The sequence below is a fragment of the Girardinichthys multiradiatus genome, chromosome 13 (assembly GCF_021462225.1).
Source record: "Girardinichthys multiradiatus isolate DD_20200921_A chromosome 13, DD_fGirMul_XY1, whole genome shotgun sequence".
Lineage (NCBI taxonomy): Eukaryota > Metazoa > Chordata > Actinopteri > Cyprinodontiformes > Goodeidae > Girardinichthys > Girardinichthys multiradiatus.
Window position 1 is genome coordinate 43,196,398 of NC_061806.1, and position 13,195 is coordinate 43,209,592.

The 13,195-nt window shown below is 45.3% G+C and overlaps 1 protein-coding gene across 6 annotated transcripts in view; it reads right to left on the bottom strand.

Moving 5' to 3' along the window:
* The window catches only part of pleca (plectin a), a 130,564-nt gene that overhangs the window by 25,320 nt on the left and 92,049 nt on the right, over positions 1-13,195 (bottom strand). For 3 of the 6 annotated variants that reach the window (XM_047384037.1, XM_047384033.1, XM_047384035.1), the window contains exons 7-30: positions 12,672-12,787; positions 12,402-12,508; positions 10,776-10,895; positions 10,585-10,680; positions 10,389-10,516; positions 9,853-9,946; positions 9,334-9,488; positions 8,769-9,114; positions 8,601-8,678; positions 8,324-8,485; positions 8,128-8,232; positions 7,955-8,050; positions 7,743-7,868; positions 7,151-7,303; positions 6,920-7,074; positions 6,392-6,518; positions 4,854-5,037; positions 4,693-4,713; positions 3,214-3,371; positions 2,956-3,134; positions 1,838-1,976; positions 1,407-1,763; positions 1,237-1,320; positions 1,051-1,155 (exon numbers count right to left, since the gene is read on the bottom strand). In XM_047384037.1, coding sequence (XP_047239993.1) covers positions 1,051-1,155; positions 1,237-1,320; positions 1,407-1,763; positions 1,838-1,976; positions 2,956-3,134; positions 3,214-3,371; positions 4,693-4,713; positions 4,854-5,037; positions 6,392-6,518; positions 6,920-7,074; positions 7,151-7,303; positions 7,743-7,868; positions 7,955-8,050; positions 8,128-8,232; positions 8,324-8,485; positions 8,601-8,678; positions 8,769-9,114; positions 9,334-9,488; positions 9,853-9,946; positions 10,389-10,516; positions 10,585-10,680; positions 10,776-10,895; positions 12,402-12,508; positions 12,672-12,787 — 3,391 coding nt within the window. The remainder of the gene's footprint in view (positions 1-1,050; positions 1,156-1,236; positions 1,321-1,406; positions 1,764-1,837; positions 1,977-2,955; positions 3,135-3,213; positions 3,372-4,692; positions 4,714-4,853; positions 5,038-6,391; positions 6,519-6,919; positions 7,075-7,150; positions 7,304-7,742; positions 7,869-7,954; positions 8,051-8,127; positions 8,233-8,323; positions 8,486-8,600; positions 8,679-8,768; positions 9,115-9,333; positions 9,489-9,852; positions 9,947-10,388; positions 10,517-10,584; positions 10,681-10,775; positions 10,896-12,401; positions 12,509-12,671; positions 12,788-13,195) is intronic. The other 3 variants (XM_047384031.1, XM_047384034.1, XM_047384036.1) reach the window with 1 other exon arrangement.

Consider the following 13,195-nt stretch of genomic DNA (forward strand, 5'->3'; position numbering starts at 1 on the left):
GTCCATCCATCCATCCATCCGACCCATCCATCCATCCATCCATCCATCCGTCCGTCCATCCATCCATCCATCCATCCACCTGACCCATCCATCCATCCATCCATCCATCCATCCATCCACCCGACCCATCCATCCATCCATCCACCTGACCCATCCATCCATCCATCCATCCATCCACCCGACCCATCCATCCATCCATCCATCCATCCATCCACCTGACCCATCCATCCATCCATCCATCCATCCATCCATCCATCCATCCATCCATCCGACCCATCCATCCATCCATCCATCCATCCATCCGTCCGTCCATCCATCCATCCATCCATCCATCCACCTGACCCATCCATCCATCCATCCACCTGACCCATCCATCCATCCATCCACCTGACCCATCCATCCATCCATCCACCTGACCCATCCATCCATCCATCCATCCATCCATCCATCCACCTGACCCATCCATCCATCCATCCATCCATCCACCCGACCCATCCATCCATCCATCCGACCCATCCATCCATCCATCCGACCCATCCATCCATCCATCCGTCCATCCATCCATCCATCCATCCATCCACCTGACCCATCCATCCATCCATCCATCCATCCATCCATCCACCCGACCCATCCATCCATCCATCCACCCGACCCATCCATCCATCCATCCACCTGACCCATCCATCCATCCACCTGACCCATCCATCCATCCATCCGTCCATCCATCCATCCATCCATCCATCCACCTGACCCATCCATCCATCCATCCATCCATCCATCCATTCACCCGACCCATCCATCCATCCATCCACCCGACCCATCCATCCATCCATCCACCCGACCCATCCATCCATCCACCTGACCCATCCATCCATCCATCCATCCATCCACCCGACCCATCCATCCATCCATCCACCTGACCCATCCGTCCATCCATCCATCCACCCGACCCATCCATCCATCCATCCACCTGACCCATCCATCCATCCATCCATCCATCCATCCATCCATCCATCCATCCCTGGTGTGGACGGTGGAGCGAATACAAACCTCCTGGATGATGTTATCTGATGCACACTCCATTCTGGGTTTCTTCAGAGGAGAAGCCATGGGATCCTGGAGAGCTCTGTAGGTCAAGACGAGGAGCTCGTAATCCTTCAGAACACAAAGTCCCAACATGTGAGAGCCTGAAACTAACTTCAGTTTTGGTGGAAACCTGCAGATGTCTGTGGTTACCTTGACAGAATCGATGTAAGCTTTCGCATTTTTCTGACAACTTTCAACTTCCGTTTTGTTTTTCTCAATTTCCTCCAAGAGTTTCTGTAAGAACCAACAAACAGACTGAAGATCAGCTTCACTGGGTCTTCACAGCACATCAGAGACCATCAGTTCATTAAGCTCTCTACCTTCTCCTCTGCCAGCTGATCCCCGAGTGCCTTCCCGTCTCCTATGGGCACAGATTGGATCTTCTCCTGCCTCTGCCGGGCCTCTCCCAGCCAGCGGATCAGCGACTCGTAACTCTCCCTGTAGCTTCTCATCCTGCGTCCAAGGAGGTCGAGCTCCCGCAGCCGGAGGTCCATCTGAGTGAACATGGCTTGCCAGCGTTCCAGGAGGCCGCTGACCAGCTGCCGGTAGTGATCCACCTCGGTATCGCGCTCGCTGTGGATCCTGGTCATCTTGTCGCTGATGGCCGTCGCTCTACGGAGCTCGTCCTGCAGCCGGTCGAAGATGGCCTGGTCTGACTCAGCTTCTCCACGCGTCGCCTGTTCAGGGAAAAGAGGGAAGCCGTCACCTGAAAGCAGGAACAGACGGTATCCCTGACTGATCCGACAGCTACCTTCAGCTGGCTGCGCTGATCCTCCACCTCCTTCTCATTAGCAGGAACTTTACTGACATCCTGCAGTCGAGTCTCGTAGTTCTTCAGTGAGTCCTCAGCCTCTTCAGTGTTCCTGATCACAACGTCGATGGTCTTCAGCCTGAAAAACAAGTTTACAGCTCAGCAGTAAGCCTGGGTCGGTGGCCAGTACCGAGGTAGACCAAAGTTCTTTTGATGAGATGTTGGAGACAGTCTCAGCTGTTTGGAGCAAAGAGTAACTCAGAGCTGCCCCTCCCCCACCTGTTACTGCACACTTCTGACCAGCTGGCTGAAATAGGCCGAATGTTTCTAGCCTGTTCTGCTTTTGGCTCAATTTATGAGAAATGTGAAAACATTATAAATCATCAAAAGAGGAAGTCCCATCACGCCTCCAGATGAAAGCAAGGAGAGCACTGATCATTTATTTCAACATTTATTGTAAAATAAAGATATTGCTGAATATATCTGCCATATTTGAGTAAAAATTGAAAATATATGGGAAGAAATATTGCTTAATTGACTCTTTTGGTTGGGAAATAAGATCATTGCATGATAATAAATACCTAATTTAAAAGTTATGATGACACAACAGTTTTATATCATTCATTTATTAAAAAACAAAATTCTGATTATAATTTTTGGTATGAGGTTCTAAAAGGTTAATAAGCACAAACTAATTTTGACGGTTGTTTGAAAAACTGACAATATATTAATGTTTTAAATTAATGTTAAATGGCATTATATATATATATATATATAGTATATATAGTATATATAGTAACCCGCCTCTCGCCCATAGACTGCTGGAGATAGGCACCAGCTCCCCCACGACCCACTATGGAAGAAGCGATAGAAAATGACTGACTGGCATTATTATAACTGTAGTTATATTGTAGAAAGTTTGCAGCTGTTTAAATGTTTGTTTTTTGTTTTAATTAAATTAATTAAATGTTTGAGTATTGTTACTCTAAGAATCTCAGACCGGCCAATCCCTGATCGGCCGCCTGGACATTGATTGGTCAAAGTCAGCAGCTAAAGTTTGTCTTTGCTGGCAATCGGGTTCTGTCGTTAGTGAAGTTCTGGTTTAAAAAAGCACTAACTTGTCCAGGTAGACGTTGGAGAGTCCGTAGACAAGCTCCATCTTCTTCAGGGTGATGTCCAGCTCGGAGCGCAGCATCGGAGCAGAGCTGGACTGCTGAGGAGACGCCAGGACCTCCTCAGTCTTCTCAGCGATGGAGCTCAAGTCCTTCTTCAAGCCCTCCAGCTCTGACTGGACTTTCTGTCACAGAGACACAGAAACAGGACGGTCAGAAAAGATTTCATCATGTAGTCTTTGGGCCGGTCAGTTGTTCTGTTACCATCTGCTCCGCGGTCTTCATGGCGCAGGCCTTCAGAGGTTCCTTGTCTACCGGCTGCCGAAGACGCGTCACCGTTCGGTTCTCGCAACCTTCCAGCCTCAAACGGAGGTCTTTGATCTTCGTCAGGTAAGTCTTACACACAGACTCGTCTTGTTCTCCTGGTTGGACAAAACATAATAATGTTCATGAGATCTACAAAAACATCTGAACCAAAGAGGCGACGATTAGGAAGATCACAGCGAGTTTAAAAGTAATTCTGGAACGCTCAGAAGAGTCTCATCAACTTTATTCTATTTGATCATATTTATCGGTTTCTGTATTTTAGGCTGTAGAAACATTCTGGAACAAGTTTCTCCCACTTTGTGAAATTTCTTCTTCACTTCAAGCCGTTCCTGCATTGAGGAAACTAAGCTATCAAGAGCTCAAGCTGTCCAACAGTTCAGGGTCGTCTCCAACACTGGGAACAGACCAGTCCAACCAGCTCTACTGTCCTCTTCCTCAGCCAGGCCTTTGGAATGTGTTTTTGCATCATCTTGGTAAAAAATGATGGACGTCCCTGGAGAAGATGTGGTCCTGATGGCAGCAGATGTTCTGCATCATTGCTGCATCATAGAAGAGGAAATGATCCAGGTCCATACCATGATACAACCTTCTACCATCACAGAGCCTGGCTGCAGGCTGGAGGATCCTTTTCCACCTAACATTTGGAGAACTGATCCGTCTGATCCATGTTCTCCTTGTGTCCAGCCCAGAAAAGCAGACTCCTCCTCTGAGGTTAACATCAGGCTTCTTCTCTGCTCAGTAAAGTCAGTGAATGTAACTCTGGATTGTAGAGCTGGACAAAGTAATCCGTGCTCCATGAGTTTCTACCAGCTGGTGATGGATGACGGTTCTGGATACAGAACCACCTGAGGGATCACAGATCATGGCTGTCCAGCTCAGGCTTCTTCTTGGCATCTTCCTTATTCCTTAAATGGGAAAATATGCAGATTGCTTCCAATCTTTGCTGTTGCGAAACTGAAGCATTTCTTTGAGACTGACTTTGGAACAAATCAGGATTAGTCACTACTTTGAAATAGCAAATATAATTGAAACCAATACATTTCCCACCATTTTGTAGGAATGAGTCTACCTACTGTCTGCAGATGAGATTAAAAGAAGATTTCCATGCATACCATATTAAAGCATCTATCATCTGCTCCACACATTAAATCTACACATTCATTACACATGATTAATGACATGTTAACAGAATTTCAGAAGTGTTTATCTTTCAGTTAAAAGAGTTATTCATTCATAGATGAGAATCAGCTGCTGTAAAACATGCATAGAGTCATGATCACGATGATCAGTGATGTTAGGATGAATAAAATCAGTGAGGATTATTAATATCAGTGATTCGATGCAACAACAGCCAACAGAGCACTTCCTGGGCTGCTCAGCCAATCAAAAGCTCCCGCTCCACACCCGCTACCTTACCTGCTCTGGGCGGCACGAAGCCTGCAACAGGAACCCAACAATAATTTCAGTCACAGAGAACCGTCGTGTCAAAATGTTCTGATCAACAGAAATAATAAAAAAATATAAAAATGATCCAGGCTGTGATGGAAGATGATCGGCTCGATCCAAACAGTACCAACCTTGCTCTGCAGAGCTGACCATGGTCTGGTAGTGATGGTTGGCTCGGTTATAGTTGGACTCCACCTGCATTCGGTCCTCTGCCCCGAACATCTGGGAGTCCTGACTGTCCCTCAAGAAGTCCTGGTAGTGCTGCTCTAAGTTCCTCAGAGCCAGCCGGTACTCCTCCACCCTCAGAGTCTTAAACTGGACAAAGACATAAAACTAATTAAAGAGGAGGGTGGAGAACCAGTAAGGGATGCAAACTGGGTTCTTTCTGACAAATGGCTTTTAACAGCAAACCCCTGAACATCTGATGATGTGATTTTTTTTACCGGGTTCAGTATCTGCAGTCCGGTCCAGTTACAGTAACTAACCTGCTCATTAACCTGAGGAACATAAAGCTGTCTAAGCTCTGGCCTCTCAGTTATTTCAGCTGCAGCTCTAATGTAATGAAGGAACCATGAGACAACATCAGGTCCATCTTTAGAGCTGAGAGACGTCAGGGAGACGGATGGACCTTCATGGTGTTATCTCGAGATAACCAGGCTGGGAGCTCGTTCTTCAGGAGCTAATGGTGACATTTTGTTCAAATAAGAAGATCTGAAACTGGTTTTATTCTGAGCTTCAAAGTCTCATTAACCCAAGATCATTCTTATTATCACACAGTTTTCTGGTTTGTGGTAAAAAGATTGAGTTCATTTTGTTGAGATAAAGTCTAGTTCTCTGAAGAATAGATCCCACGCTTGTTTTTGTCCTGATAAGGTTCATAGTCTCATTCATATATACTATATATATATATATATATATATAGTATATTATGACCACAGCTTCATTTTATTATCAATTCTTAGTCCTTTATTAACCAGGAGAGCCTCATTAGGATTTAAAATCTCATTTACCAGAGTTTCCTGGACAAAACCAGCACTATTTTATGATTTATCTGTCATCTGTGTATACAGAGTTCGTCTGTTTTTAAGTCTTTAAATGGCTACGCCCCTCGCTGTTGCTGGAGGTACTGAGGACACAAAGGAAGCTCAGAGAGGATCGTAAGCGGCCATTTTTACATTTTCTCTGAAGACACGCCTCTTCTGCTTGGCTTTCAACCCGGTATAAGCTCTCCATTATATTTTCATTTTCTTGTTGCTAATTTTATTTGCATTTATTTCTACTTTTAATCATTTATTTGTTATAAATTTGAATGTTTTATTCATTTATTTGAATCACCCATTCTGTTTGGTGCCTCTTGTTTTTAAAGAGCTTTATAAAAAAACGCTGGCTTGGCTTTTAGGGTCTTAAGACTTGTTTAACTCGCATTACTGTATTAATGAGATCTTGAGGATGTTTTGCTGTGATAACAATTTAACGACATATCCCAAAACGTCCAGAAACACAAATGTTTTCCTGTTTCATTTGATTTGCTTATAATCTTGATCCAGATTAGGAAACTGGTGAAACTGCACCGTTTTCCAGACTGTGTAGGAACCAGAGGTGGAGGTTCTGGAGTAAATGCTTCCAGTAATGTTCTCTGTCTGTGCCTGATGTGGTGTTGTGTTGTTACCATGGTGATGTTCCAGGAGTTGATGATGTGAATGTCTCTCATCAGGTACTGCCAGGATAACATGCTCTTCAGGTCCACAAACATCATCTGCCACATGGTCTGCAGCCTCTGGAGGTTCCCGTCCAGCCTGAGGGAGATGAGCTGGAGGTTAGACTGGGTTTGGCTGAATGCTGGTTCTCTCTGGATGGGATGGAAGAACAGTTCATGCCTCGTCCCACAGAGATGGTGTCCCTCGGGTTGACCGGAGATCTTAAATCAAGTGACTCCAGAAAAAGTAGAAACTGTAATTCTGGAGCTGTTTCTACACTCAGGTCAGATTTATGATGAAATGAAATAAAAGGAATGGTTGATAAAAGATGAATACTTTGTGTTGTACCTTATGTTTCCAGTTTAAGAAGATTGTAATTTGGTTCTTTTTTGAAAAGGCCTCCCAGCTGTTTTTTTAAATGTGTATCTAAATCAGGTGCCTAAGTGGCCCTTGCTCCAGTTTATCTTCACTCGGGCGTCATCTCTTCCAGGTAATCTTACCCGGCAACGCTGTTCACTGCGTCCTTATTGGTGGGTGACACCAGGAAGCAGATGGACGGCACAGACGACTCGCTGCCTTGATCGTTCAGAACTCTCCACTTAAACGGCTGCGAGTTGTCGAGCAGAGCGCACTCATCTCCTCTGTGGACCGTGATCTGCAGCAGGACCAGAACATAGATCATCACAACATCCAGCTGCATGTTCCATCCAAGACTCAGACATCCTGTTTACCTCCATCTGCTTAAAATCACAGACAGCCTGGATGGGCAGCTTCCCCTTAATGGCACTCGCAGGGTTTCGCGGCTTCAGCTGGACCACCATCTTTGCTCGGCGCTTCAGACCTTCCAGGTGAGTTTTGAACTCGGCTAACTGCTCTTTCTCTTCCTGGAACAAAAGTACGGATTTAAGACTTTACCTGGGATATACTGCTCCACAAAGCAACACAGAACCAGTACGCCTTGGATCCAGTTAAAGAAACTGCAGAACCAGTTTGTGAGAGAGGGATTGAAACACATCTCCAGGTCCACTTTCCACTGAGTCATTATCACTATAATACCTGCCTGCTGGCGCTGATGATCATTTGGATCATCTTCATTTTTATGAGAATAAAACGTTTCTTGCCTGTTCCTAGCCTCAGCTGAAAACTAAAACATGGAACCAACATCTGTGACGAGGAACTTAAAATATAACAAGTCATGAAGACATGAAGAACCCACATATGGCAGAAATGCTAACAGGAGATGTGTTTTCTTTCATTTCCAAGGATTTTAAAAGGTAACCAGTTTAATAACATTACTGCACAGCATGAATCTGATGAACTCACAGCAGCGTCCTGCAGGAGGTCCTCCAGCCGTGTTACTGTGATCGAACGGTCACATGTGTACTTCCTCTTCATCACCTCCTGCATCTTTTTCATCTTCTCCTCAGCCTCCTTCACATCGGCGAAAAACTGCACAAAGAAAAAACGGGTTCAGACCTGAAGGAGACGATTTGGCTGCTTAACCTCAGGTTTTAGCTCTATGTGAGTAAAGGCACCTGGAAGTAGGCAGTGTTTTCCTTCAGGTGGGTTTCGATGCAGCAGCACAGCTGAAGGAGCCAACTCCACTGAGTCTGCAATGCTGCAGTGAACGCCTGAGGAGGTAAAATCCATGTTTGTGGTAAAATTTCTAAAACAGGAGGTTTTGTCTGTGGACTGCAGAGGGTCTCACCTCGATTGTCTGTCTGGCAGGGTGTCCATCTCTAAGCAGCTTGTCTCCTGTGGCCTGAACACCATTGACCTTCTTCTCCCGGAGCTCCAGTTCTCTCATCAAACCCTGCAGCACAGGAGCAACAGTTCGGTTCACATCCCTGCAGAAAGGAGCAGAAGGTTCTGCAGCCATAGAGAGACTGAATGTTTTACTGCACCGAGTAGCATTCTTTCTTGGAGGCCATGTTGGTGTTTCGTTCACTCCAGTCGTAGTTGACCTCCTCCTCCTCTTTCTCGTTCAGCCACATGAGCTCTTTGGTCGCTGCACTGACAAAGGCGTGCAGCTCCACAAGGTAGCGCAGACGAGCTTTTGAGGCTTTCTGCAGAGAGAAAGATGATCAAACACAGCAGAGAAGAAATCAGTCAAAACTCTGATGCACAGAATCCATATTTCTCCTTGACAGTTTGACAGGAAGTGTTTGTTCTGTTACTCACCAGCAGCTTTCCGTACTGCAGCTCCAGTTTTCCTACATATTCACGGTACGCAGCCTTACTCGCAGGAGAAATCTGGCTCTGGAGAACATCAGAAACGGTGTTATTAGGAATCCCACTCATTAATAAATCATACGTTCTTTCAGTTCAAATATTTTCTGTCGATTGCACCTCATCGGCCTTCGCCCTCTTGATCTTGGAGCGAAACTCCTCCACAGACTGGTGTAGGCCTCGGTGACTGCCCAGCTGCGTCTCCACGTTTGGCAGGTCGGAGCCCCACTCGCCCTCGTCCACCCGCCGCTGGTTCTCCTCCACCCAGCCCAGCAGGTCATGGACATAGCGCAGGGTGACCTCATCTAGCTCGGGATGCACCCTGGAGGAGGACTGCTCCAGGGTGCAGTCCTCCTGTGCCGTGTGGACCTGGGTCATGGGGATCTGAGCGGTGGTCACACCTGACTTGAGCCGCAGGTTATACTCACTGCGGATGTTTACAAGCCTCTCATGGAGACGATATACTCTAAAACAAACAGAAATAAGATAAATGGTATAGCTCAAATGATCAGACTAACCATTTGTAGGATCAATTTATCTCCAAATTCTCCATCTAATCATCTAAAAACATCAGCCAGCTTCTTCCTGTGGCACTGCGGTGGAGGAGCAACCCAAAATGAAGTATTGCAGCCTTCAGTGCAATAAATCGTCCTAAATATTGGTGTTAAATAGTATAGTTATGTACCTGCGATACATCTGTTCGGCCTGCAGGTGACGCCCATCTTTTAACAACTGAACGTCATTGAAGAGGAAGCGGATCATTCCCTCTGCTTTCTCCAGGTCTGCCTCCACCTCAGCTATGTGCTGAGCAGGTTTCCCGGAGCTCATCATCCTTACATCCTGCAGGAAAACAGGAAGAAGACCCACGCTCAAACCTCAGGCAGTTTGGAGCGACTGATTATACTAACATGCATGTTTATGGACTGTACATTTATTTTATGTATGCATTTTCAATTTTATTTTAAGTATCAAATTTACAAAAAATGAATTTAGGGGGTTTTGCGCCTCTGATTTTGTACTCAGAGATCAATAACCAAATTTAACTTTCTCAAGATATTTTCTGCTGCCCCCTGGAGCACAAACGAGGCATTACAGTAGCAGAGGTTTCTGCAGAAAGAATGAATCTCATTTGAAGGTCACATTTGAAGGTCAAGCTCCCTTTTAAAGGAAGACTGAGATGCTGAAGTTCCTGTTTGTGCCTCACCATCTGTAGCAGCGTCTCCACCTGGTTGAGCTGCTCCTCACACACCCCCGACTCCATCTGGACCTTACTGACGATCCTCTGAAGTCGCTCCAACCTGCAATGAGAAGAAGAGGTCAGAGGTCAACATGCATCAGGTATAAATGAGAGAAAAACCAGGCAGCACTCACTGCGTCCTCCTCTGGAACACATAGTGATACCCCTGATGTAAGAAAGCCATGATGTGAACATAAATGGCATCTGAATTTTGTGAGGAGCAGAAGCAATGCGACTGGAAGCTACGCCCTGACTGCCATGTGATCAGCAATATATTTATGAGGGAGCATATGAGTGTTGTCTCCATGGCAATGAGACGGTTATCATGTGTTTCCTTTATTTTGATTTTCTACTTCCTACCCAACAAAACAATCAGCGTTTGATCTGTGTGATCTCCATCATCAGGAGATGAGTCATGGTCAAACTGGAACACTGTGAGGTTTTTAATGGTTTGCTTTGGTAACAGAGAGCATGTGATGAGCTTCAGCCTGTGGCCCCATTACCTCTCGAACTCCGTCCTGAGGAGGCGCTCTCGCTCCAGGATGGCGACGTGCAGCCGACCCCACTCCTTCTCCACGTCAAACGGATGATAACCAGGAGGCACCTTGACCTGCCCAGCCTGGACCGCACCCTGCAAAGAGAAAGAGCATGAATCTGGGTCCCAGTTGGCTCCGTCAGAGAGCTGCTGGGAAAACTCACTTCAAATGACTTGAAGATGTGTTTGGAGCGGTTCTTGTCCGCCTCTTTTGCTGGAAGCTCAGTTTCCTTGAACTTCAGGAACTGACGCCACAGAACCTGAGGATGAGAGAACAGATATGTAAGTTCATCATCAGGCTCCTCTGCAGAGCCTGCATCTTTGTTTTTAAGCTGAAGAGTGAAGATCCATCCACCTCGACCTCCTCATAGCTGTTGGGGAACTTCCTCTCCTCGAAGACGAGGATGTGGTGTCTGATCCACTGCAGCAGCATGGTGACCACCTCGTAATACTCCTGCCAGCGCAGCTCCAGCTCCTGAAAAGCAGACGGGTCCAAGATGAAGAGATCTGAACTGATGCAAAGATCTGGTTATTCTGTAAATCTGCAGCTTTGATGGTCATGGGCTCCTCATACAACATGGAGCTAAAATCTGCAGAAACGTTGTTACTAACATGACAGAGAAGACAAAAATTGTCCCATTTTTATTAGTTAAATCAAAGAAAAGACAGTTTATCAGACATAAAAGCAGAAGATCCCCAGAGAGCTGTTGGCTGAGAACTTGGCAACATAATTCTGGATCAGGTCCTTGCTGGAAATGTTCCTCTGTTAGATGCCGTTGATCTCCTGCCGAGTTTTTACCCCCCTGACACTCCTGCTGTCTGACAGATGTTCAGATTCAGGAGATTCAGTTTCTGCGGAGATTTCCTGACACTTCTGGGGTCTGACTGCAGAACATAATACTGCTCAGTGTGATTCCTACAGGGGGCGCTATTATGGGGAACCTGCAGGGTGCTACCTGGCTTCATACAGTCTTATAGGGTACCCATGAGTTATTTATGGGGTGCCAACAGAATAATTATGGGATACCTATGGGTACTAAAAGAGTACCTATGTGGTACTTTTTAAGTTCCTACAAGGTTTTTATAGACTACATACAGGGTATCTCCAAGATACTTAGAAGAGAGTTCTTATGGAGTTCCCAGGAGGTACCTCTGGGATACCACAAGGGTCCTTATGGGGTACCTATTCGGTATTTAAATGGGCACTAACAAAGTAATTATGTGATACCTATAGGTACATAAAAAGTACAGGTGAAGTATTTCTTAAGTACCCACAAGGTACTTATGGGGTAGCTATGAGGTATCTCTAAGATACCGTATATCTAGAGGGTGTTTATGAAGTACCTACAGGGTATCTGTTGGATACATAGAAGTAATACAAAGAAGGAACATCTAAGATATTTGCAGGGTCCTTATGGGAGACTTGTAAGGCATCTCTGGAATACTTAAGGTACTAGCAAGGTACCTACGGGGTATTTTTGGGTTACAGACAAAGCATATGAAGTCAAATAAGGAAGAGCAGTGATCCTGCAATTCAAAAAGTTGTGGGTTTATTTGAAGCATCCTCTGGCAAAGAGTTGATGTGCCCCTGGGCAAGGCACTTGAGACCTGCCCTGAGACCTGTGTATCGGTCTATGAATGTGGCCGTGTTTGCGAGTGGTCAGTATGACGAGTTCTTTATAAATCCAGTCCATTAACCGTTTACTTACAGTGTGTCGCTATGGTTACAGGTTGAAAAATATCTTTAGGCCAAAATATCTTTGTGATAAATGTGAATATTTTATAAATGCTCATAACCATTAACACCACTGAGCTTTACATCTGAATAGTTCTACTAACTACTGTTAACTAACCCCACCAACAATAACTGATAACATTAGAATCTAGCGGTACCATCAGCACCCTGTCAGCGCTGGGCTGGATCATCTAATGGTACCTAGAGGTTTCTTTATAACTCAGTCCAAACAGGATCAGAACTCACGTTGGCTTTAATCCCGTCCTGGACGTTCGGTACCCTCGGCATGGCGTCGTACAGTGAGGAGACGTATGTGATGATGGACTTCTCATCTGGATGGGGAACATCCACATCTGCACAGAAACATGAAGGGAAACCATAAGAACTGCAGCTCAGTCTGGGAATCTGAGGAGATTAACTGGTTCATTATTAAAACTATATTGCCAATAAAATATTTAAGAACAATATTATAATACACTGAAATGTGTCAAAACCAAATGTTCCGATTCTGCTCACCTTCTGGATCTAGCAGTCTGGTGACACCCAGCTCTCTTTCTGCCACGTTGAAGGCCTGCTCCAGGTTCTCTTGATTTGTCTGCCGGTACACCTGATTCAGGTCAATCAGACTGGGCCTGCAGAGATCCAGAGGAGGTGTCACACTGGGTTGACAGTTTCAAATGTGGTATGGCTGAAAAACGCCAGAAACCTCCCAAAGTCATTTAACCCTTTAGATTTGAACATCAAATAATCCTGGCATTAAGCAGAAGAAGGTAAAATCTAAAATGTTTTGTCAAATTCTCTGGGGCTAATTTATTCTTCAGGTGGCATCTGACCAACAAACATGAATTTATTCACTTTATTGCATTATAAGCATGAGTGACTAATTCAGATGAACATCAATAACGTGCAGGCGCCTCTTAGGTTGGAACCTTGTCCTCAGCCTCAACATCTCGGAAACTTCTTGTTGTTTTGTTAAAAGGAAAAAGTGAATCTTTAAAATGTCTTAATGCTCCTGCTCTGCCTTCTGCTGCACATCCTTC